The sequence below is a fragment of the Phoxinus phoxinus genome, assembly GCF_949152265.1.
Source record: "Phoxinus phoxinus genome assembly, chromosome: 1".
In the NCBI taxonomy this organism is placed as follows: Eukaryota; Metazoa; Chordata; class Actinopteri; order Cypriniformes; family Leuciscidae; genus Phoxinus; species Phoxinus phoxinus.
This window is the reverse complement of record NC_136876.1, coordinates 11,251,078-11,274,494: the sequence shown is the minus strand read 5'-3', so window position 1 is coordinate 11,274,494 and position 23,417 is coordinate 11,251,078. Positions and strand designations below refer to the sequence as shown.

At 39.8% G+C, this 23,417-nt stretch overlaps 2 protein-coding genes across 2 annotated transcripts in view; both read right to left on the bottom strand.

The window, feature by feature from the left end:
• LOC307000842 (CCN family member 1) overlaps positions 1–5,269 on the bottom strand; it is a 249,198-nt gene extending 243,929 nt beyond the window's left edge. Inside the window, exon 1 of the mRNA XM_079616754.1 lies at positions 5,266–5,269. The gene's annotated coding sequence lies outside the window, so the exon portion shown is untranslated. The remainder of the gene's footprint in view (positions 1–5,265) is intronic.
• Positions 5,270–7,674: 2,405 nt separating this feature from the next.
• On the bottom strand, positions 7,675–20,855 carry LOC307001054 (uncharacterized protein). The gene is made up of 4 exons (XM_079617156.1): positions 20,768–20,855; positions 18,203–18,443; positions 10,008–11,422; positions 7,675–8,377 (listed from the first exon to the last, which is right to left on the bottom strand). Exons 2-3 carry the CDS (start codon positions 18,234–18,236, stop codon positions 10,812–10,814), a joined length of 645 nt encoding a protein of 214 aa, XP_079473282.1. The 5' UTR covers positions 18,237–18,443; positions 20,768–20,855; the 3' UTR covers positions 7,675–8,377; positions 10,008–10,811.
• Positions 20,856–23,417: the final 2,562 nt, after the last annotated feature.

Genomic DNA, 23,417 nt, shown 5'->3' with positions numbered 1-23,417 from the left:
CTCGGTGCCTGCATGTAATAGCTGTGGCTATTGATGTTGCTGGCTTAACGTTGGATTCATACTGCGATGTTTTGTTGCATCTGTTTGTATGCACAAAATGAATGGATCAAGGGCTGGTTCAATTTCTTCTAATATGGAGAAAAGAAAAATCACTCTGACTGAAAAGGCTCTGGCAAGCAGGATTGAGTCAATTCAGAAGCAGCGCAAAAAGGAAGCAAGCAACATAAAGAGCCAGATATTGTCTCTCAAAGAGCTCATGAGAGATGATCAAAATTCTTCACAAGTAAAAGCAGAGTTTGATGTTTTGCTGCAATTGTATGAAAATTCCACTGCATTGCACAAATCTTTGATGCCTTTAATCCCTCCTGATGAACAGGAGAGACAAAATGCATGGTTCACAAGCATCACTGAATACAGCCAAGGGTTTATTAAGGATGCCAAAGTGTGGATTTCAGAAACCAACAGGCCTCGTTCAGAGCTAACGCATAACATTGAGTGTGACCAGGAAGTTCTGTTGGGGAATGAAATTGGCATTCATGAGGATGTAAAAACAGGACAAAGCCATCCATCTTCTCAACATGATGACCAGGATGACATATTGCCATGTGACAGTATATCAAACCTAAGCAGTAGAAAACAAGGTTCAAAATCAAATGTTTCCACTACTTCGTCTGCACGTCTAAGAGCAGAGGCTGAAATGGCTGCTCTGCTTGCCCGTCAAAGTTTGCTGAAGGAAAAACATTCTCTTGAGGAGCAGGAAGAGAAACTAAGACAACAAAAGGAACAATTGCAGCTTAAAGCCGATATAGCTGCATCAGTGGCTAAAGTGAATGTTTTAAGGACCTCTTGATCTGGTGTGCGCAGTGCTGTTTCTCATCGATCTAATGGCATGGAGTCATATTTTAAAAAAAGTGGAAAAACGGTTGAAGCTCTTAATATTGATGCAGAGACTTTTGTTCCACAACTTGGAAAGGATGATTTACAGCTTGGAAGGCCAAGACAGAAAAGGGTAGACAATACCATCCGTCTCCAGCAGGGGCCCTCAGAGCTTATGAGACAGAGCACCTTTCCAATTACTACAGCGCCTCCAGTGTCACCTCCTGGAAATGTCCATACATCGTTTTCCACGAACATTAACAGTGACCAGAACCACATGTTGTCTATAATGAAAAAACAGAATGAGATAACATCAATGCTGGTGCATCAGCAATGTTTTTTATCGCTGCCTAAAAGAAATATCCAAATATTTGATGGCGACCCTCTACAGTACCATGCTTTTATGTGGTCTTTTGAACAAGTGATTGAGGAAAAGACTGATAATGCTGAAGATGGTTTGCATTTTCTGGAACAGTACACCAGGGGGCAACCACAACATCTTGTCAGGAGCTGTCAACATTTGACTGATGGCTCAGGCTATGCAAAGGCAAAGACTTTACTGCATGAACACTTTGGAAACAAGCATATGATAGCATCTGCCTATTTGGATAAGGTCTCTTCATGGCCAGTGATTAAGCCAGAAGATGGAAAGGCTTTACATGCATACAGTCTGTTCTTGCGCGGATGTTGCAATGCCATGGATGAGGTTCATAGTCTGTGTGAATTGAATACACCTGCCATTATGATCACCGTGATTAAAAGATTACCCTACAAACTGAGAGATAAGTGGCGAACAGTGTCATGTAGCATCCAGGAAACGCATCGCCGAAGACCTATGTTTGCTGATATTGTGAGTTTTATGGAACGTCAAGTGAAGATCCTGACAGACCCTGTGTTTGGAAATCTACAGGACGTACCAGTGTTGGTGGCAAATAAAGAAGGCAGCAGGACAAGATCACTTCACTCAGGGGCTAAGGGAAGTAGCTTTGCCACTGCTGCTACTACAGTTGAAAGGACACTAACAGAACATAGGGTTAAAGATGGACATTTACTTGAAAGGACTTGCCTGTACTGTAAAGGTAGACACTTGCTGGAGTGTTGTACTCTGCTGGAGAAGAGAGCTCAAAGTGAGAAGATTGATTTCCTGAAAAAGCTGGGAGTTTGTTTTGACTGTTTGTGTACTGGTCACATCAGTAACGAGTGCAGAAAACGTCTTTCTTGCAAAATATGTGGCTTGAGGCACCCTAGTATGCTTCACATCCACAATAAGGACAAGAGAGCAGATGAAGAGAAAAGTAAGAGCAACTCCGAGAGTGCAGTGGCCAGTTCTTTGGTTGCAGTCCAAACCAGTGGTCTTACTGGGGCCTGCGAACAAGATTTTAAGCTTGCCATCGTACCAGTAAAGGTCAAGTCAAAGAGTGGTCAAAGTATAGTGGAGACCTACGCCTTTTTGGACCAGGGCAGTTCAGCATCCTTCTGCACAATGGGTTTTGATGGATAGATTGAATCTCTCTGGGAGAAAAACAAAGATTCTTTTGCGCACCATGGGCCAAGAGAGAATTGTGGACAGTTGCATTGTGTCGGACTTGGAAGTGGCTGGATTGGACAGTGGCTGGTACTGTGAAATGCCAGATATCTTCACACAACCTAGGATGCCTGTGAATAGGAGTAACATCCCACGACAGGAAGATTTGCATAAATGGCCTCATTTGAAACATGTGTACTTGCCTGAGATAGATACAGATGTGGAGCTTCTGATAGGCATGAATGTACCCAGAGCTTTGGAACCACTTGAAATCATCCGGAGTGTGGATGAAGGGCAGTATGCCATCAAGACAATGCTTGGTTGGACGGTAAATGGTGGAGAATGTTGTGATGTGTATCAATCTGCATTTACCATCAACAGAATTTCTGCTGTAACACTTGATGAACTCTGGAAACAACAGTTTAAGACAGACTTTCCAGAGTGCAGTCAGGAGGAACAGCTAGGACTTTCAAGGGATGACTGCAGGTTCTTAGAAATGGCTAACAATACTGTGAAATTAGTTGATGGCCATTACAGTATTGCTTTACCACTGAAGGATAGAAAGATAAGCATGCCTAACAACCGTAACATTGCAGAACAACGCACCCTCAACCTGAAGAGAAGGTTTATCAGAGATGCATTATTCCATAAGGACTACACTGCTTTCATGAATAACCTTATATCCAGTGGCTATGCAGAGAGAGTGCCAACCTCAGATCTGGAACGCAGTGACGGAAAGGTTTGGTATATCCCACACCACGGGGTATACCATCCGAAGAAAGGAAAGATCAGAGTCGTCTTTGATTGTGCAGCATCATTCCAAGGCGCATCACTCAACGCACAACTCCTAAATGGTCCTGATTTGACTAGTACATTGATTGGAGTCCTGACCAGGTTTAGTAAAGAGCCTGTTGTTCTGATGTCTGACGTTGAGGCAATGTTTCATCAGGTTCAAGTTCCAGAGGAAGATGCAGACCTGTTGAGATTTCTTTGGTGGTCCAGTGGAGCCTTCAGTCAGTGTTTGGAGGAGTATAGGATGGTTGTCCATTTGTTTGGGGCAACGTCTTCTCCAAGCTGCGCTAACTTTGCTCTACGAAGGTGCGCAGAAGACAACAAAGACTCTTTCAGCCAGCAAGTGATTGAGACCATCATGTACAGTTTCTATGTGGATGACTGCCTTGCTTCTATAGCATCAGAACAGGAAGCTATATCCCTCTATAAAGACCTTAAATCTATTTGTGCCAAGGGTGGCTTTCATCTAACGAAATGGATAAGCAACAGTCGCAGTGTGTTGGCCTCAATACCTGAGGAGGAGAGAGCAAAGGAAGTTAAAGATCTGGATCTGGACCATGACTTGCTACCTGTTGAGAGAGCACTGGGAGTGCGTTGGTGTGTCCAGTCCGACACCTTTAAGTTCAGCATAACTATTCAGGAGAGACCATTGACCCGCAGAGGGATCCTTTCAACTGTCAGCTCTTTCTACGACCCTCTGGGGATCCTAGCTCCCGTGGTTTTTACAGCTAAAAGAATTCTTCAGGATCTGTGTCGGAGCCGGCTAGGATGGGATGACTTCATACCAGTAGCAGTTGCCCAGGAATGGATAGACTGGTTGAAGGAGCTTCATCAGTTGGAAGGCTTTAGCATCAGACGATGTTTAAAACCTCTGAACTTTGGAGAAGTAGCCACTGCTCAGTTGCATCATTTTGCCGACGCAAGTGAGGAAGGATATGGTACTGTCACCTACCTGCTGCTGCGTAATGAACACTCTCAGATACACAGCGTCTTCATAATGGGAAAATCCAGGGTGGCACCTTTAAAGCCTGTTACTATCCCACGTATGGAGTTGATAGCTGCTGTTGTAGCAGCTCGTATGGAAAAACTGTGGAGAAAGGAGATGAGACTACAGCTTCAAGACTCTGTTTTTTGGACAGATAGTACCTCTGTATTAAAATACATTAAAATGAAACTTCAAGATTTCGAATCTTTGTGGCCAACAGGGTCTCAGAGATTCTCAAGGTTTCTGATGCATCTCAATGGAGATTTGTGAACACTGCACACAATCCAGCAGATCTTGCCTCTAGAGGTGCGAGGGTGGAACAATTCCTAAATAACGAAATTTGGATTTCTGGTCCCTCCTTTCTCTTGCAATCAGAAGAAGACTGGCCAGTTAACCCGGATGAATCGCAAGAGCTTCCACCTGGAGACCCTGAAGTCAAGGTATCAGCTGCGATTGGAGCTTCTGTAATAAGGGATGAAAATTATGCCGTGACTTATTTGATCAATCGCACCTCATCTTGGACACGTCTAACAAGAGTGATGGGCTGGGTCCTAAGATTCAAGGCTTTGTTTTTGAACCTCTGGAAAATGAAGAAGACCACTGCATGTCCTACTCAGTCTGTGTCAGATGCAACTCAACAGGAAGATGCTTTCACCAAGGACATGTGTGATTTCAAGAACAAGCTCTGTGGTGGTTATCTCTCACTGGGAGAGATCCGAGAAGCTGAAATTGAAATATTTATGTTTTGTCAGAGAAGAAGGTTCTCAGAAGAGTTCTCCTGCCTCCAAAAGGGAGAAGGTGTAAAAAGAAACAGCCATGTGTACAAGCTTAATCCAATATTGAAAGATGGTGTGTTAAGAGTTGGAGGACGGCTGAGTAAGGCTGCCATGCCAGAAGTCAAAACATCCTGCCATATTAGCTAAAGACCTTCATATCTCTGACCTCATTCTTCAACATATTCATCGAGAGGTTGGCCACGGAGGTAGAAACCATATGCTGTCAAGACTACGCCAGAGATACTGGTGTTAGTGGTTCCATGAGGAAGGTCTTGGCAAGATGTGTGGTGTGTCGGCGGCTACATGGAGCTGCAGGTCAACAGCAGATGGCAGACTTGCCTGAAGACAGAGTTTCTTCGGAAGGACCTCCCTTCAGTCATGTTGGAGTTGACTACTTTGGTCCATTCGAGGTTAAGCATGGTAGGAGTCTTGTAAAAAGATACGGAGTTATCTTCACGTGTTTGGCGATAAGAGCAGTACACATTGAAGTTGCCTCATCACTGGACACAGATTCTTGCATTAATGCACTGCGACGCTTCATCGCAAGAAGAGGACAGGTCAAAGAGTTGCGGTCAGACAATGGTACCAACTTTGTCGGCGCAGAGCGTGAGTTGAGACGAGCCATTGAAGGATGGAACTTGCAAAAGATCAATGATGCACTCTCGTTAAAGGGAATTAAGTGGACTTTCAACCCTCCCACTGGATCACATCATGGAGGAGCATGGGAGAGGTTGATTCGTTCTGTCAGAAAGGTACTTAACTCTACTTTGAGGACACAAAGTCTGGACGAGGAAGCACTTCACACAGTGCTCTGTGAAGTGGAATCAGTTCTCAATAGTAGACCCATCACCAAGGAATCCACAGATCCAAACGACTTGGAGGCACTAACTCCGAACCACCTTCTGCTTCTCAAAACTAAACCATGTTTACCTCTTGGGCTATTTCAGAAAGAGGACATGTATGCACGGCGAAGATGGAAGCAAGTCCAATACATGGCTGACTTGTTTTGGAAAAGGTGGACTAAGGAGTATTTACCACAACTGCAGGAACGACAAAAATGGACAAGGATCAAGCGGAATTTCATTCCTGGAGACATCACTCTTGTAGTGGATGATTCTGCGCCCCGCAACTCCTGGATCGTTGGAAGGATAACTGAAGTGGTTCCAGACAGAAGAGGACTCGTGAGACAAGTCTGGATCAAGACCCAAACCAGCCGTATATGCAGGCCCGTAACCAAGATCTGCCTTCTTCAGGAGTCAGCTGAATCCTGATTGCTGTACTTGACTTTTGACTGAATTGACTGGACCATTTTGAATTGACTTTTTTCTTCTGAGAGAAGACAGAAGATTGGCTCACTTTTTATGATGGACTATAAATAATTTTTACTTATTTTCTTTCCCCTGCATGTGTAATGTATATGTAATTATTACTGGGTAATAACTGTAATAATTAGGGGCCGGAATGTAAGAGCCAGGTATAGTTGTATTTTTATGAACACTCTTTTTGGTCACATACGGTAATTAAGGCACCTGGTGGTGGCGGAGGAAGTAGAGCATATCATCTGTTCACCTGTGTGGTTCGGGAGTGGAAGAGAGGGGGTGACGGGGGGGGAAGTCCTATTTTTGTTGACCGCTGTAGAACGCACTTCTAACGCTGTTTAATGCCGTTTGTACACCATGTCATATTGTGAAGCAATTATGGAACGTAGCCTACTGGATACGCAACCTTGTTTGTTTCTCATGCAAATAAATCTACAAAACGAAGTCTTTGGATTCATCATCATCATTGAGCAAGCGCATCTGGCAATTTAAGTTTCCCCTGCTCAGCCTCTCGGCCGACAAATTCGTTTGGCTTTCAGATTGTCGCCCACACCCCTGACTGTGTCAACTGGTGGGAACTCAACTTCTTGACGGTTCCTGCCTGGGTCAGTTTCAGAATTTCAGCATTGTATGCCTTAGCTTTATCTGGATCTTTAGCGAGGTACCGTTCATTGTTCTGGAGGCTGGGCATAACAATTTCCTTTGGGGATTGGAAATATTTGCACCTAGGCAGAGGGCTGGTGTAACATATTGGTCTTGTCAGGATCTGGTGACCTCCTTTCCGTTCCTGAAGGGACATACGTCAACTTGCCACAGTTTTTCAACGCTCCTGAAGAGCTCTGCCATTTGGGTAATGTTGGAGGTCAATAAACACTGTGGGTGAATGGACAATTGTTCTGACTTCATGAAGCCTGATGGTGTGAATGACACATCAAACTGACTCAAACAAACTCTTTGTTTGTATATATGATACTGGATATCAAGGGTGGAACTGTTAATAATGTAAACCAGGGGTGGGGAACATTGGTCCAGGAGGGCCATTGTCCTGCAGAGTTTAGTTCCAACCCTAATTAAACACGCCTGAACAAGCTAATCAATATCTTCAGGCTACTTTAAGGTGAGTTTTTTTAGGGTTGGAGCTAAACTCTGCAGGACAATGGCCCTCCAGGACCAATGTTACCCACCCCTGATGTAGACAGACAGCAATCTCATTCAATGTCAGTCATGTGTGCAGTGAAATATAATTTAGTTAAGCATTTAAAAACTCTGTTGAGAAGTTTAAAACACGGAAAGCTCAAAAAGCAATCATATCAGGATACTTCGTGAATTTCAGAACTAAAATGAAGAAATTGCTCTTAATTCAAGCAGAAAATTAAAAAAGGACAATAATGAGATGTTGATAAAATGAGTAAAGAGTTTAATCAATAATTACATGAAGTAAATACAAACATTAAGAAAAAGTGAAAGCGAATTAGACAGATCTCTCTCTTTACTGACATAAGAGCCAAAGCATCTCAAGAGAAGAAGAGAAGAAAAGAGTCCAGTTTCAAAGATACATGAAAGTATATCTTGCGTTTCCATGGAAGAGTAGAAGTGGAAGAGAAACTACATGTTCTAATGAAAAACAATGAAGAACGAGTTAAAAATTAATATAAGATTCATGTCTCTATTAAAAGTCTTAAGGCCTCTTCTTCAGCTCCTGAACTTTGCCTCCAAAGGTTTTTAGAGGGTGAATTTTCTGGTGCTCTTTCAGTTCTTCTCTTTCTATCATCCGTAGTAAAGGACTTCCAGCACTGAAACACACACCACCGTGTCTTTTCTGCTGTAATATTACGAATGAATCTTCTCCTTTGTGTGAATCTTCAGGTGTTTCTTCAGGACTGAAGCCCAATGAAACTGTACCGCACTGATCACAGTTAAATGGTCTTTCTTCAGAATGAGAAGCAGAAGTGATTTCAGAGAGAAAGCCTGAGCCGCTTCTTCCCAGTGTGAACTCTGAGGTGAATCTTCAGACTTGATTTTCATGTGAAGCGTTTTTTACACTGAGGGCAGGAGACAGATTTTTTGGCTTCTGTTTTTCCTTTCTTGTTCGCGTCCATCAGGTCTAAAATAAACATTAAATCAAGTGAGATTTCAAATGAGAAACAAATGTGAAATGAAGAGTGAAGCCCAAAGTCCAGATCACTGATGAGTTCAATAGTCATTTTAATCCCATCATATCTGGTCATCAACTGATGTGCACGATTATGATCCATTTTAATATCATGAAGATGATTTGTGTTATAATTCACTAGTTTGGTCATGAAACTCTAGATGGCGCATATGACATGTAGGCTAATCTGTAATCATAGTTTCCAAATCCTTTCTAACATAAACAGAGGAAGAATCTGGAAGCTTCTCTTGTCTGTGTATTCTTGATAAGCACCAGAGCAAATACAAAAACATGAACTGCTGTTAGAAAACATGAAAAACATGTTTACGTTTTATCTTCACCATAATGGTGCGTTCACACCGGACGTGAATAGCGCCTCAGGCGCGAGTGATTTCAATGTTAAGTCAATGCAAAGACGCTTTATGCGCGTAAAAAATTCCTGCGGCGCGAATGAGGCGAATTGAGCGTCTGGCGCCAGTGGTGCTTTGTGCATTCACCCGTCTGACGCCAGAGTTGAATTTTTTTAACTTGTGTCAATTCACGCCGCGTTTACCAATCAGGAGCCTGCTTGCTGCTGTCACGTGGTGAGGTGACGTGTAAACGGGGTGCAGGCCCGCTTTTCAGTTTATAATGTCATTTTATGTTTGGCCTCAAACTATTTTGTAATATGACTAAATGCCTGCCCTGCGTGAAAGGAGGAATGACATTGTTCAGCTATATTAACTATGGATGTGACACTGAACACTTGCAGTCATAAATTTCTGAATGAGATGAAGAAAAACTCACATAATTAAAGAAGTCGTTTGACCTACGTTATAACGAGTCATTAATGTATTTTAAATGTAATGTTTCATATAGAACCGAAGCTATAGATTGTGAATTTAAACATTTCTCGTTTACCAGCGGCAAACGTCAGGAGGACTAGCCGAGGTAAGGCTGTTCCCCAGGCGGGTTACATGAGCGCTGAGTGCCCGGTGATCGCCTGGATCTCACAAGCCGAAAACGTCGGATCAAATTTTGAAATAGGCGCTATCTTTATAAATAAACCAGAGAATTGAGCTTTAAACAACTACATTCTCGACTGTTTTGTTACATCGGTTGAAAAAGGTGGTGGGTATTCAGGGTGTCGCCTGGCAGTGATTGGCCACTTCTCAGTGAGAATTGGGAAGTTTTCTTCTTCGTTGGTTCCCTTATGATGCGGTGTGCCCCAAGGGTCAATTCTAGGCCCTCTTCTCTTTTCACTTTATACCATTGGGAGCCATTTTTAAGAAATATAAGATTTCCTACGACTGGTATGCTGATGATACACAGTTTTATCTACCAGCTTAAATTAACAGTTCTTATCCTTTGGACGTGGTCTATGACTGTTTTGATGAGATCAAATCTAATGAATGAATGAGGCATTTATACAGCGCTACTATTTACTACTGTACACACAATGGTGTCGGCCTCATTCACAACCTGGATGATTCAACAGCAGCCACAGTGAAACAGCGCCAACTATAGGTGGAGAAGAGTGATTTGACTGTGACTAACTTACAAAGAGATTTTGTTTCTCAGCACATAAAGATGAACTTCTTACCGTGATCTCAGACTTTGGTGATGTGGTTTCTCCACTGCATGGATCTTCATGTGTATCTTCAGGCAACTTTTAAAAGAGAAACTCTCCCCGCACTGATCACACGTGTGCGGCTTCTCTTTGCTGTGGATCCTCTCATGGGGTTTCAGAGATGATGAATCAGTGAATCTCTTGTCACAGTGTGAACACTTGTAAGGTTTTTCTCCAGTGTGGATCCTCTCATGGGGTTTCAGATCTGATGACTGAGTGAATCTCTTGTCACAGTGTGAACACTTGTAAGGTTTTTCTCCAGTGTGGATCCTCTCATGTGATTTCAGATCCGATGACTGACGGAATCTCTTGTCACAGTGTGAACACTTGTAAGGTTTTTCTCCAGTGTGGATCCTCTCATGTGATTTCATATGTGTTGAATGACTGAATCTCTTGTCACAGTGTGAACACTTGTAAGGTTTTTCTCCAGTGTGGATCCTCTCATGTCTTTTCATTTGTGTTGGATGACTGAATCTCTTGTCACAGTGTGAACACTTGTAAGGTTTTTCTCCAGTGTGGATCCTCTCATGTGATTTCAGAGATGCTGACTGACTGAATCTCTTGTCGCAGTGTGAACACTTGTAAGGTTTTTCTCCAGTGTGGATCCTCTCATGTTTTTTCAGATTTGTTGAATGACTGAATCTCTTTTGGCAGTGTGAACACTTGTGAGGGTTTTCTCTGCTGTGGATCTTCTCATGTGATTTCAGATGTGCTGACTGACTGAATCTCCTGTCACAGTGTGAACACTTGTAAGGTTTTTCTCCAGTGTGGGACCTCTCATGTGTTTTCAGATCTGATGAGTGATTGAATCTCGTCACAGTGTGAACACTTGTAAGGTTTTTCTCCGCTGAAGATCCTCTCATGTAATTTCAGATATGTTAAATGACTGAATCTCTTGTCACAGTGTGAACATTTGTAAGGGTTTTCTCCAGGTTTGACATGATGTTCCTCCTCCACTTCACTCAATTCTTCTCTCTCCTCCTTAACTTCACTCAGTTCTTCACTCTCCTCCTTCACTTCTCTCAGTCCTTCACTCTCCTCCTCCACTTCTCTCAGTTCTTCACTCTCCTCCTTCACTTCTCTCAGTCCTTCACTCTCCTCCTTCACTTCTATCAGTTCTTCACTCTCCTCCTTCACTTCACTCAGTTCTTCACTCTCCTCCTTCACTTCTCTCAGTCCTTCACTCTCCTCCTTCACTTCTCTCAGTTCTTCACTCTCCTCCTTCACTTCTCTCAGTTCTTCACACTCCTTCTCCACTTCACTCAGTTCTTCACTCTCCTCCTTCACTTCACTCAGTTCTTCACTCTCCTCCTTCACTTCACTCAGTTCTTCACTCTCCTCCTTCACTTCTCTCAGTTCTTCACTCTCCTCACTCTCTTCCATCAGCTCTGAAATGAAAGAAAAAAGTTGAATTCCATTTCCAGTACATCTGTCACGTTTAGTGTCTGTGTTCATGTTATGTTTGCCTGTGACACCCAGTTTGCCCACTTGTTTCTGTGATTAAATCCTGTCTTGTTAATTAGTTATAAGTTAATTTGTCCCAGCTGTGTCTCGCTTTCCAGTCTTCTGTTCTGTGTATTTAAGCAATGTGTATCAGCATGGCTGCGGGAAGTAGGGGTGCTTCCTGACGACAGCTGTTTCACTACATTGGCATTTAAGATGACATGACTTTAAATAACTTTTTGTTTTTCAACATGTTTTTTTAAGAACACCTTCTACCTTTATAAATTTACTCTTAAGATTATTTAGTTTTGATATGTTGTCGAATATGGTTTTATGACTAAAAGAAATGTATATCAAAAGGCAAAAGCCGATCCCGCATGGAGTAACGTGACACTGGTTGAGGACCAGCATAACTCATTTGACACTCATTTAATGCATGTTCACTCAGACGTCGGTGAAAAAATAAAATCGATATCTTGATTAAAGTATTCTTTGGCATTAGGAGAACGTGTTTTTCCATCCCACTCTGCTACTTTTCCATTGTTTTTCAGTGTGAACGCACGCGTCGTGTTTAACTGTTGCGCTGCATATTTAGAAGACGCTTTTATACAAAAAAGGAACAAAGCAATTTGTCAAATGTCATTCATAATACGGGTTAGACAATAGTAATACAGGGCTAAGATTATCACAAATAAACAAGATTTTGACGCATATCCAAGGGTTTGTGAGGAGTGTGGAGCGCGCACTGCATGGCATGGAGGCGCGGGCGCGAACACTTGCATTTTCCTATCAACAGTGAAACAACTTAAAATACTCTATAATTTCTGGTCATACAGAAAATACATTATTCGTAACTACTTTTATTTGTGTAAACTCACAACAACAAGAAAACGTTGTGCTTTTGTAAAATAAAATGAAACAATCAGGCGCGCTTTCATGATCTCCGTGAACTGGAGCGCGAGAACTAGAGATGGGAATTGATAAGAATTTAACGATTCCGATTCCATTATCGATATTGCTTATCGATCCGATTCCTTATCGATTCTCTTATCGATTCTCATTGGGTGAGGGAATAAGTACAAATTTGTTTGTTTGTATTAAAGGGTTAGTTCGTCCATTTAAGACATGAGGTTGTATGCAATCCTTACCAGCACTATAGTGCATACACACAGACCCACTCGGTGGTCACCTCCCTGGTCAGAGTTCTGGCCGCTGGAAGTTTTTCAAGAAAGTAGTCCAGGTTAGTTTCCGAGGCCACAAAACTGTGCGTTTTTACGTGTTTTTTTTTTGTGTGTTTCAAAGCTTGATTAATTTACATCACAAAAAACACGCTGTACAAAATTCATACCTCAGTTTTAATCGGCACTATTTTCTTTCCATTTCTATCAATCCGCGCTGCTGTCAACGTCAACAGTGCGCACGCTTTTGACGTGTCAATGTGCAATCAGACGCCTGGCCAGGCGTTTGTGAACACTTTGGCTTGCCATACGGAAAGCAACATGGCGTCCTGTTAAAAGCCTCATACTTCTGCGTCGAACTTCTGCCTCTGTCATGTTAGCCACGTTCTGAATCAAAATAACGTTGCGCGTGTGTGACGTCATGACACATTTGCAACGAGCGGAACCGATACGCGGAATCGATACGCAGGCATGCTAAAGGTTCCAAGGAATTGATTCACTGGGCACCGGTTCTGAAGAAGAATCGGTTCTCGGTTCCCATCCCTAGCGAGAACTGAAACAAAATATAGCCTATATAGGCTAAAGCTTGAAATGTCCACTTTAAAACGAACAAATCGAAAGCGAATACATTTTGTTCTGATTAAGTAATCCGTATGAAAGGTGCATTTCTCTCTAAAGGCGCATCCGCTTAACAGCGAAGATGGAGATATGTTTTTAGCCGACAATGATTTAGAAAACAATAGTTTATTAAACAATTAAAATGCCTCGTTATTTTTTCAGACACATTTATTATCATTAGCCTATCACCTTTCTGTAGGCTGTGGTTCCAGAGACATACGCCTATATATGGCTCTTCTCATTCAGCACTGCGGGAAAAATACAATTTCCAGGTTCTAATTTTGTCTTAGAAAAACAGTACAATCAGAAAGAAATTTCATATTAATTTTTGAATATTTTAAATGTTTAATGAAGGGGTAATAAGTCATAAAAATGTGTCTATATTTATTTTGGTCAACTTTGCGTTTTAAAAATACAACTGTTTTCGTTTTGCACAAGTGTGCATTGCATTGGAAACCCTGGATATAAACCTCTCTCTTTATCTCTCTTAAATATTTTTGTTCTCTCGGTTTTGTCATTTAGTAAACTTTATAGATTTCAACCATATTATTCCTTCTTGAGTCTCTTTAACAAGAACTTAGATTAATGTATGAATTGAATAGTGATTGTGTGACCTATATGAGGGAACAACCAGTGATACCCTTGGTAGTACCATCAAATGATAGCCTATAGCGATCAGGATACACATACACCGGTAGGCAGTGGCCCACCTGACCTGGTGACCAGCACCAGAATTTATAGTTTACCCACCTCTTTTTTTACCACTACACCTCTGGTTGCGCTCGCGTCTCGCGCATGACACAGCGTTTCTCAAAACGCAGCACTCTAGTTCAAATAAGTTAAACTAAAACGCGCCTCGAGACCTTGTGTTTTTCCCTCTTCCACTGCCCGCGTTTGGCATCTTGCGTTTTTGCTTTGAAAGATTATGCATTCTGTGTGAACCGGCACTAACTCCTGAGCATGTATCATAAGGTAAGATGCAGATTTTTGTGCTGTGTTTTTTAAAGGGGTCATGACATGAGAAACCAAATCTTTGTACCATTAAAACTTCCTGCAAGTTTCATAGCTTAAGACGTCCTCCCGATTATAAACAAATCATTTATTTAATCAAGCTCTAAATACAGCTCGTTCTGGATCCATGGTAAGAAGTGACGTCACGGTACAAAGTGACGTACCAGCGTTTGCATATGACCGCCTCCGGCGCAAGACAACTACGCTTTAAGCGCAAGACAACTACGCTCATTTCGTGTCGCCGCGCACCTCACAAGCGTTCAGTCGACGGTAAGCGAGTGGGTCTGTGTACAGGGAAATTACGATGCCGCAGATGTGCTGTTCCTGGCTGTGGACAAACAACATCTTTGAATACGCTGCGAAAGATCCAGACGTCAGGGAAAAATGGATGCACTTTATTTTTGGCGGACGTCCCAGTCACGGCAGTGTTAAGCCTGTTTTATGCTTCTGCGTCGAATCGACGGCGTACCCCCGCAGACCCTTCTGCGTCGACGCGAACCCGTCTCCGCCCCCTCCGCCGTAGTGCACCTCCAAAAAATTGTAACTACGCGTCGAGGCGACGCAGACCACAAGGGCTGTGATACCGCCCCCCTAGCGTTCTCGCGGTGAAATGCACCGCGATGCAACACAACCCGACGCAGAACCATAAAACGGCCACGACGCCGTAGGAGTGACGGCGTAGCTACGGCGTGGAGTTGACGCAGAAGCATACAACAGGCTTTAGTTTAAGCATTTGTTCTATACATTTGAAGGATGACTGTTTTGAGAACAAATCCCAAAATGATGCTGGCTTTGCCAGAAAACTGTTGGTCAAAGATAAGTCCGTGCCGACTATTCTGGGCTCAACAATGACGACGCAAACTGTAAGTAATGTATTTAAAACTTTAAACTACTTTTTTAATACGCTGAATCCGCAAATGTTCTGGCTGGGGGCGTTAATAATTTATGCATAGGCACTGACGTTAGCCAATCATAACAGTGGGCGTTAACACTGAACTCTTAAAGGGGAAACACCCCCAAAACAGACTGTTTGAATCAGAGGATGAGAAACAGGGTGGGAAAAGGTCATAAATCACTACATTGTAAAAGTTTTTGTAAAAAAAAACTATAGTAATACTACAATTGCACCTAAGGGAACATAATAATAAAATAAAAAAAAACATGTCATGACCCCTTTAAATTTATCATGAGTTCTGAGCGCTCACATAACTCTGTCCTCATTCCTTTGTATGGTCATCTTTTTGTTTGGGCTTTTTAATATTACGATTTTGTTTAAAATACTCACCATCACCACCCCGCAATATCAAGCCCCGCCCCGTTAAGCCCCGCCTCAGCACCCCCTAGATAAAATATGTTCCTGCGGCTATGTGTATCAGTCTGATGTTGTCGTTGCTATATGTTTGGTTGTTCTGTTCATGTTTCTTTTGATCCAGTTTGTGAGTATTAGAGTTTGTTTCTAATTAAGATCCTGCATTCTTCCCTGCTTCAACCAACGTGTGACAACATCAAAATTCAAAGAGAGCAATATGATTATAAAGTCAAAGGACATAAACTGAGCCCTAAAATATTACCATCATTTTGATGAGTTTTTATAAATGAATTATGCATGTCTTGAAAACCTCCATGAATGAGGAACATAGATCTTCCAATTATTACTTTTAAAACATTATAGGCTCAAATCCCATGTTTCTGTCAGGAGAACTATTAAAAATATTTGATCAATGACACAATTATCAAATGTAATAAACACATTAAACATATACAACAGTGCCATAATGTTTTCAATTCAAGAGCAGTTTTTATTTTTCAGATGAACTGTTGTTTATTATAACAGATGACATCATAAACAGCAGGAGGTTTAATACGCTACATTTAAAATAATGCACAGATCTATTTTGAAATGAACAAGGTTTTTGTCCTGCATGTTTAATCCCGGGTTAAAGACATAACTGACTGTGTTTACATTCATTTTGCATCATGAAAGCATTTTGAAATGCAAGAACATTTAACCGCTTACACAGAGATGATCACTCTTCACAAAGAGTGCGTTAGCATTTGAAATCAAAAGCAACCTTCTATCATTGAGTTTCATATTTGTAATATATAATCGCACTGCATTCCCAACGACATAAATCAAGCCTTCGTAGAGCATTTTTAAGGAAAATCCTGGCAGGGGAGAACACACTCCTCTTTTTTAAATGTGCACCCTGTTGACTTCAATGGGGCACGTTTTAAACCTGCTTTTAGCCTCTTAACATATTTGATGTGTCATTACAAGTTCCCAGCCATGTTAGATGATTCCTTCAGAGTGAACACGAGTGAATCTGACTGCAGTAGATGTGAAAGATATGAATAAAAATGAGTTATTTCAGCCAGCGCAAATATCTGTATTTACATCCTGTTTTCGGTCGAAGTCCAAAGTAGTCGATTGTCGAGTTCACGCGCATAGGTTTAGTTACCTATGATCACACGCGTGAACTCGACAATCGACTACTTTGGACTTCGACCGAAAACAGGATGTAAATACAGATATTTTTGCGCTGGCTGAAATACGTTTTAAAACGTGCCCCATTGAAGTCAACAGGGTGCAAATTTTAAAAAGAGGATAACCCGGTGTAGGCAACACCAATTTTGTCGTTGTTCTCTGTATTGACAGCACTCCAAATTTACTAAAAATTGAGCTCAATGTTAAAGTTCTCCTTTAAGGCTAGGTAACAGAGCTGTCTTTGGGATCCTGTAACCAGGAAAACCCCCATACAGTTCTCCCGTTGGAACACACTCACACACCGCTGTGTGTCTCTGTCAGGAATGCACTTTGAGTCATCTTTGAGTAATTTATGTCATGTATTTATTATTTCTGAATTGGCTTTTAATTACTTGTGTAATTGGCATGATACATTTTTACCTGACAAATAAATGTTACATCTTGATTTATTCTGAAGGTTTCTGAAATCATTATTTTAGTAGATTATAGGAGGCTGGTGCTACCACAAATCTAGCAGGATAGGTCAAACTAAAGGCGCATGTATGAATGGAGCAGTCATCGAGAAGACCTTTTGAGTTCTGTCTATTACTGATTTAGCAAGTTGTGTGGAAATGGCTAAAATCAACTACACTCTTTTGTATGAGTGAGCAGTGGGCGACCGACTTAAGGTATTAGTTAACCCTACATCCTCTGACTAACTTCAGAACTGACAAGTTTTGTGTCCGTGAGAAACACGACGCGGCCGACGTGATCTCTGTGCGGCATTGGGTCCATAATGAATAAATAAATGAAAGATAAGAAACTCAGAATAACCAAAGATGTAAATTAATTCATAATATAAATCTAAAGATATACACGCATTATCCCTTCGCCCACACCGTTGAATTCCGTCGTTGGGCCAATGGGTGGTCCTTACACTTTATTATTATTTAAAAAAAAAAAACTTCCTTGAATGTAATTTAAGTGTTTGTATACAAATCAGTAAATTTTAACCTTCAATATTATATTAATGTAGAACAAACTGACTCCCATGTATAGTTTACAGCATTATTTGAGATATTTTCTTCCCTTGAGAACATTTGCCATGTGCTTTTTCTAATATAAAGTATATCCAAAACAATCCATATGGAATTGTGTCAATACTCAGCAAACTATATTGAGAAATGTCAAAATGTTTGGTAACATGGTTGCAAAAAAATGTGCACCAGTTATAAATGTAAAATAAAACAGCTCAAATATTTAGTTGGACCTGATGTTGACAATCAATATAACAGTTTCTCAAACTTTCCTTTACTGACCATTTGTGGTAAACAAACAAGAAATAAAATATTCTTCTATTTCATAGTTTACCCGTTTGTCTAAATATGAAGAAGTGCTTGAATGTCTCTAACATGAATGTTCTCCAGCATCATGAATGAAGAATAAACACCAACCTCTTTGTTCTTCAGGATCTTCAGTGTGTTTCATTCTGCAGGGTTCTGGATCACTGTCCTCTTTACTGTTCTCACTCAGTCTTTACAGATTTCAGCTCTTCCTGATGCTTTGCTGCTCGTCTTCACTTGTAGACTGGTGGGAATATTCCAGCATTTATAGGATAATTACAGTGGGAAGAGCTTCACTGATGATGTGTTGCTGTGGGAGGAGCTTCACTGATGATGAATTCCACTGTAGGAGCTGAAAATCAAAGTTTAATTAATCTGTTTCTTATGCTAGCTAAATTTAGTATTCACAAATGTAAATTTGGTGGAAACAAACCTTTGTTTTTAATTTTAAAAGCAGAAATTCAACAATACTTAAACACAATAATGGGTTTGAAAAATAAGAAAGCTGCAAAGTGTGTTTCAATCTGTAAACATTTTGACGTCTTTGTTTAGCTTTTAAGTTTGTCACTATGTCTGTGAGTCAATATCACTATAAAGTGCCTTTGGTGTCCTCATCAGAATCATTCAGTCATCATGAACATAATGCAAAATAATGAAATTCTGAGGTATTATTATAAGTGGCCAAACATTTACACACATACAAGTACAATGATAAGTCTCTTGAAATGTGTTTTTCTGATTTTATACCATTTTCTTTGATTGGATATATGTGATTTTGTAATGTCCCACATGCTGCTCAGCTAACTTCAGTGAGTGTAAAAAGTGGTTAAATGACATAAAATTAAAACACTTTTTGAATGTACTTATTGTCCTCAACAAGTTATTTAATAATTAAGTCATTTTGATTATTTCTATTTTATTTTCATAATAATATTAAGCATTTTGCATGTGTCCCTGAAATTGGTGTCCACCCTGTCATTATGGGGTTAACGCCCCTTTAAGAAACAAACTGATGTTCTCAGTGACACCCCCTCCCCCATTTGGTCTTTCTTCAGTGGAGGTTAAAACATCTGCTGCACACACAATAAGAATCTACACTTATATTTCCTAATTTTCATCATATTGTGTTTGTAGTTGCGTGTTGTCAAGCTTAACATGTCCACCCTGTCATTGTGAAATATTAATTAATATAAAAACTTTTCAGAAATTCAAAATATATATTTTAAGCAGTGCACAGTCAGCTTCAACAGTGAATGACTTTGCTAACTGCATGTACACCATGTGCTAATTAAATGCTAACTTTAGCCAAAAATGTCCACCCTGTCATTGTCCACCCTGTCACCAAGCCTGTGTCCACCCTGTCACCAATACATATTTAGGCAGTAATTTCATTATTATCAAAAAACTTTTACCATTAACTAAAATGTTTTGCTGGGAAAGGGACACATTATCTTTCTGTAGATCTACATTTTATAATCCCTAAGCAATGAAAATGTATTTATTCTACTTTGAATTTGTCCATGACAGGGTGGACCTATGTTATGGTTTGCCCGTATAGTGTCAGATTGCAGTTAATTTATAAAAAGTTATGGAGCTTGACCAATATGCATTTCTAACAGCCTAAGGTCTCCTTAATACAACACATATTAAGTTAAATGGAAAATCTCAGATTTTTATTTAGGAAATTGTGAGGTCTCAAAGGCACTTTATGGTGATTTTGACCCCTGTACTGTACGGATTTTTATATTTGCTTATTTGGTTTACTCTTTGTACTCCCCTGACTATACTTGTAATTCATAAAATTAAAAAAAAAAAAAAAAAAAAAAAAAAAAAAAAAAGTTATCAGTTACTGAGTTTGTTTTAAAACTAATGACACATCTAAGCATTTATGTCTGTATCTCTAGGCCTATATAGAAACCAACAATTACCCTCAGTCTGCTGACACCAATGAAATTAGCTTTAACTGGCCATTTACAGGAGATCTGAAGACATCTGCATAATAAATGAGGTGAGAACAGGAACTATTGTCATGAAATAAAGAGTGTTTTCAGCAGATCTGTGAATATTGATGAGCCTCAGACTATCAACACTCATTCAACAAGCCATTCAGGATTATCAGCAGATCATCTCACTTTATTCTGAGTGTTTGCTGTTAGAAACACATTATTTGAGTCAGGATACATGATAACAAAATTAACCTTTAAGTTTACAGTACCCAAAAGCTTAAGTGTCACACTCAACCTGAATTCACCCTATTCGTTGAGCTGTTGCTTAGTTATTGCTAAACTAAAGTACCATTTTCAGTTTAGTGTTACATTTGTACATCGCTGTTCCAAACACATACAAACTTCATTTTAATCCCACCAGCGATCGTTGAATGATGGTGTTTGTTGGCATCAAGTAATGTAAACATTTTCTTTACTGTGGTAAAACCATGGTTAGTCTCGTAATGTGCTCATGGTTCTGACGACAGATATTTGGCTACATTCGTTTTGTAGTGTGTGTGTGTGAGTGCTGATCAAATAATCCCTTCGTTCGATGATTGTAATATTATGAGGTAGAACGATGGTTTGAAATGCATGGACATTTTTGCGTGTTTTAACATAATCAGCAGTAGCATTTACAAATAACCGCGTATATAAAAAAAGTATGAGACATCTACACAAAAAAACATACCTTTCTGAAACGTCCTGTAACAGCCGTTCGCGCACAAGTTCCGCTCCCTCTCCTGTTCACTGAGACTGATTCAAATATAAGGCAGCATGTGTTTACTGAGGGAGGGGCTTCTTATAACCAGGAAATCAAATCAGTGGTAAGTCCCGCCCCCTCCGCTAACCCCGCTGGACCTCAAAGTTGAAAAACCGTCAATGCAAGTGAATGGGAGAAAATTATTATTTTCTGATCCCGTTTGAATTGTGCCATGAATGTGAACATATGTTGTCTGTGAATTTTTTATATAATCTTTCATGTTACAAGTTTGACAGTAAATGGTATGATTCGTCGGCTAGCAGTTGTGGAAAAGACATAACGAGAAAGACTACATGTCGCCTATGTGACGTCACCCCATAAAGTTGACTTACCCGTGGTTTTCGCCAACCTCAACGATTTTGTCCTCTCCCTGAAAGAAGGCGGTGAAGTGCACCAAAGACACAGCCATGTCTAGCGGGATCCGTGAGCTAGAGCCGTGAGCTAGTGGTGTTGACGTTTCAAACGCGCCGAAAGCAGCGAAGAGTTGTAGTCCACAAAGTGCTCTCACACAAAGTCTACCCGTATCAAACTTCTACCCGCTAAATTGTAGCATTTTTCACACGAAAGATTATATAAAAAATTCACAGTCAACATATGTTCAAATTCATGGCACAATTCAAACGGGACAGGAAAATAATTATTTTCTCCCATTCACTTGCATTGACGGTTTTTCAACTTTGAGGTCCAGCGGGGTTAGCGGAGGGGGCGGGACTTACCAGCTCTATACCCCACATGGAAAAAAGCTATATGGGTGCAACTGCGGACATTTTTATGTCCCAGCAATTTTTGCTTTATGTTAAAATTTGTCATATGATGCTTTATAAATATATGCACAGTACCAATACACACCTTGACAAAAAATATAATTACTGATTAATGTGATTTAATATAATATTATGAAGCATTTATAGCTCAAAACACCATTTTTGTCAATGTCCCACACCTGTGGTCTCAATGTTGAGATACATACAATAAGCTAATTTAATTACAATTTGACATTATTTCAAATGTAATTGTTTAATATGCAGATTCATTTACAGCATCTTAAAATTCTTTGTATTATTTACTGATAATGTTTATGATTTGTTTAACTAAATGTGCCTGTCCCACACTTTTGAGTCCTTACCGCAACTATGAAAAAAAGCTTTTATTATGAAATTTTATCAAACACAAACAAGTAGTTTCTATGGAAACAGAAATTATCACTTGAGCACATTGCTGACAGACTGGGCCACCACACTACCTCGCTCACAAGATACCAAGAATATAAGGTAAACATCATATTTTCTGCTCTAGTATTTATTGTGGGTCCTTACTATTCAGCTTAAAAATTGTGTATTTTGAATAACATTTTAAAAAATTACTGTTGAATTTATGTATATTAAGATGCTAAGAGTCAAAACTAATGTAGTAGGCCTTGCTAGCGGCCAATTAGCTAAAATATGAGCAAAAATGTCATTACCGCAACATGTCTTTACCGAAGCAAATTTAGGTGTTGCGGTAAAGACCTTGTGTTGCGGTAGAGACAAATTAAAGGTTTACTGTATATTCAATTACAAATATTCAGTATATTATTAGTACTGAAGTATATTATATATTAGTATATATATAAACATGCCATTGTTTAACCCTAGATGAGACTTTAACATTGTGTCCTTACCGACACATGTCATTACCGCAGCACTACTCTATTTTCTTTTTTTTCCACATTTTCATTTGCAAAAAAAATATTTTTGCACTTAAGTTGAGATGATTTACACATTGAAATAGCAACATCTGTCATAAAAAGTTAAATATGTTATATTTTGTGTGTATGGAAACAATTGACATCTAAGGTTACTGTAAAATTTTTTACATGGCATAGAAAAAAAACATGAAATTCTCTATTTTGTATATTATTTTTTATATCAGTATTTACAAAACTGCATCAAATTTTAAAAAGATATTTAAATATATTACATTTGTATAGAAGTTAATAAAGAAAAATGTATAAAATGAACGTTATTGTAACGTTGCGGTAAGGACACTTTTTAAGAAGATGACCTGAAAAACATAAAAAATAAACATGTTCCGGATTAAATTCTTAATGACTACATTCAATTTTGTGTACATTTTTATATGTATTACAGACTGTGATGATTCAAATTGAAATTCATAGAGGTTGATTTTTTTTTAAATTGGGATAGTCAAAAGTGCCCATAGTTGCATTGCGCATATATGAAACCTATATGCAGTTTATATGCACATATGCTGCATACAGCATATATGCACATATGATATGCTGCATATATGCGTATATATGCCAGATATAGGTTAAATTATATGAAAAATAATGCGTTTTTTTAATGAAGCATGAACACATGTTAGACTGCACCCCATAAACACAATCAAGCCTTCGAAAAAAGCTGATCAACCCTTTAACAGCTGCTGAAAATACTCTATATTGTGCAAGTATTTGGAGGCTTAAAGTGCTACTTTGAACCAATAATAGGATCAAAAACAGTTGATGGAGAATGAGCATTTACTTATCTGACTCTAATATAAGTAATCTAACTCTATTCATCATCAACTTTATTCC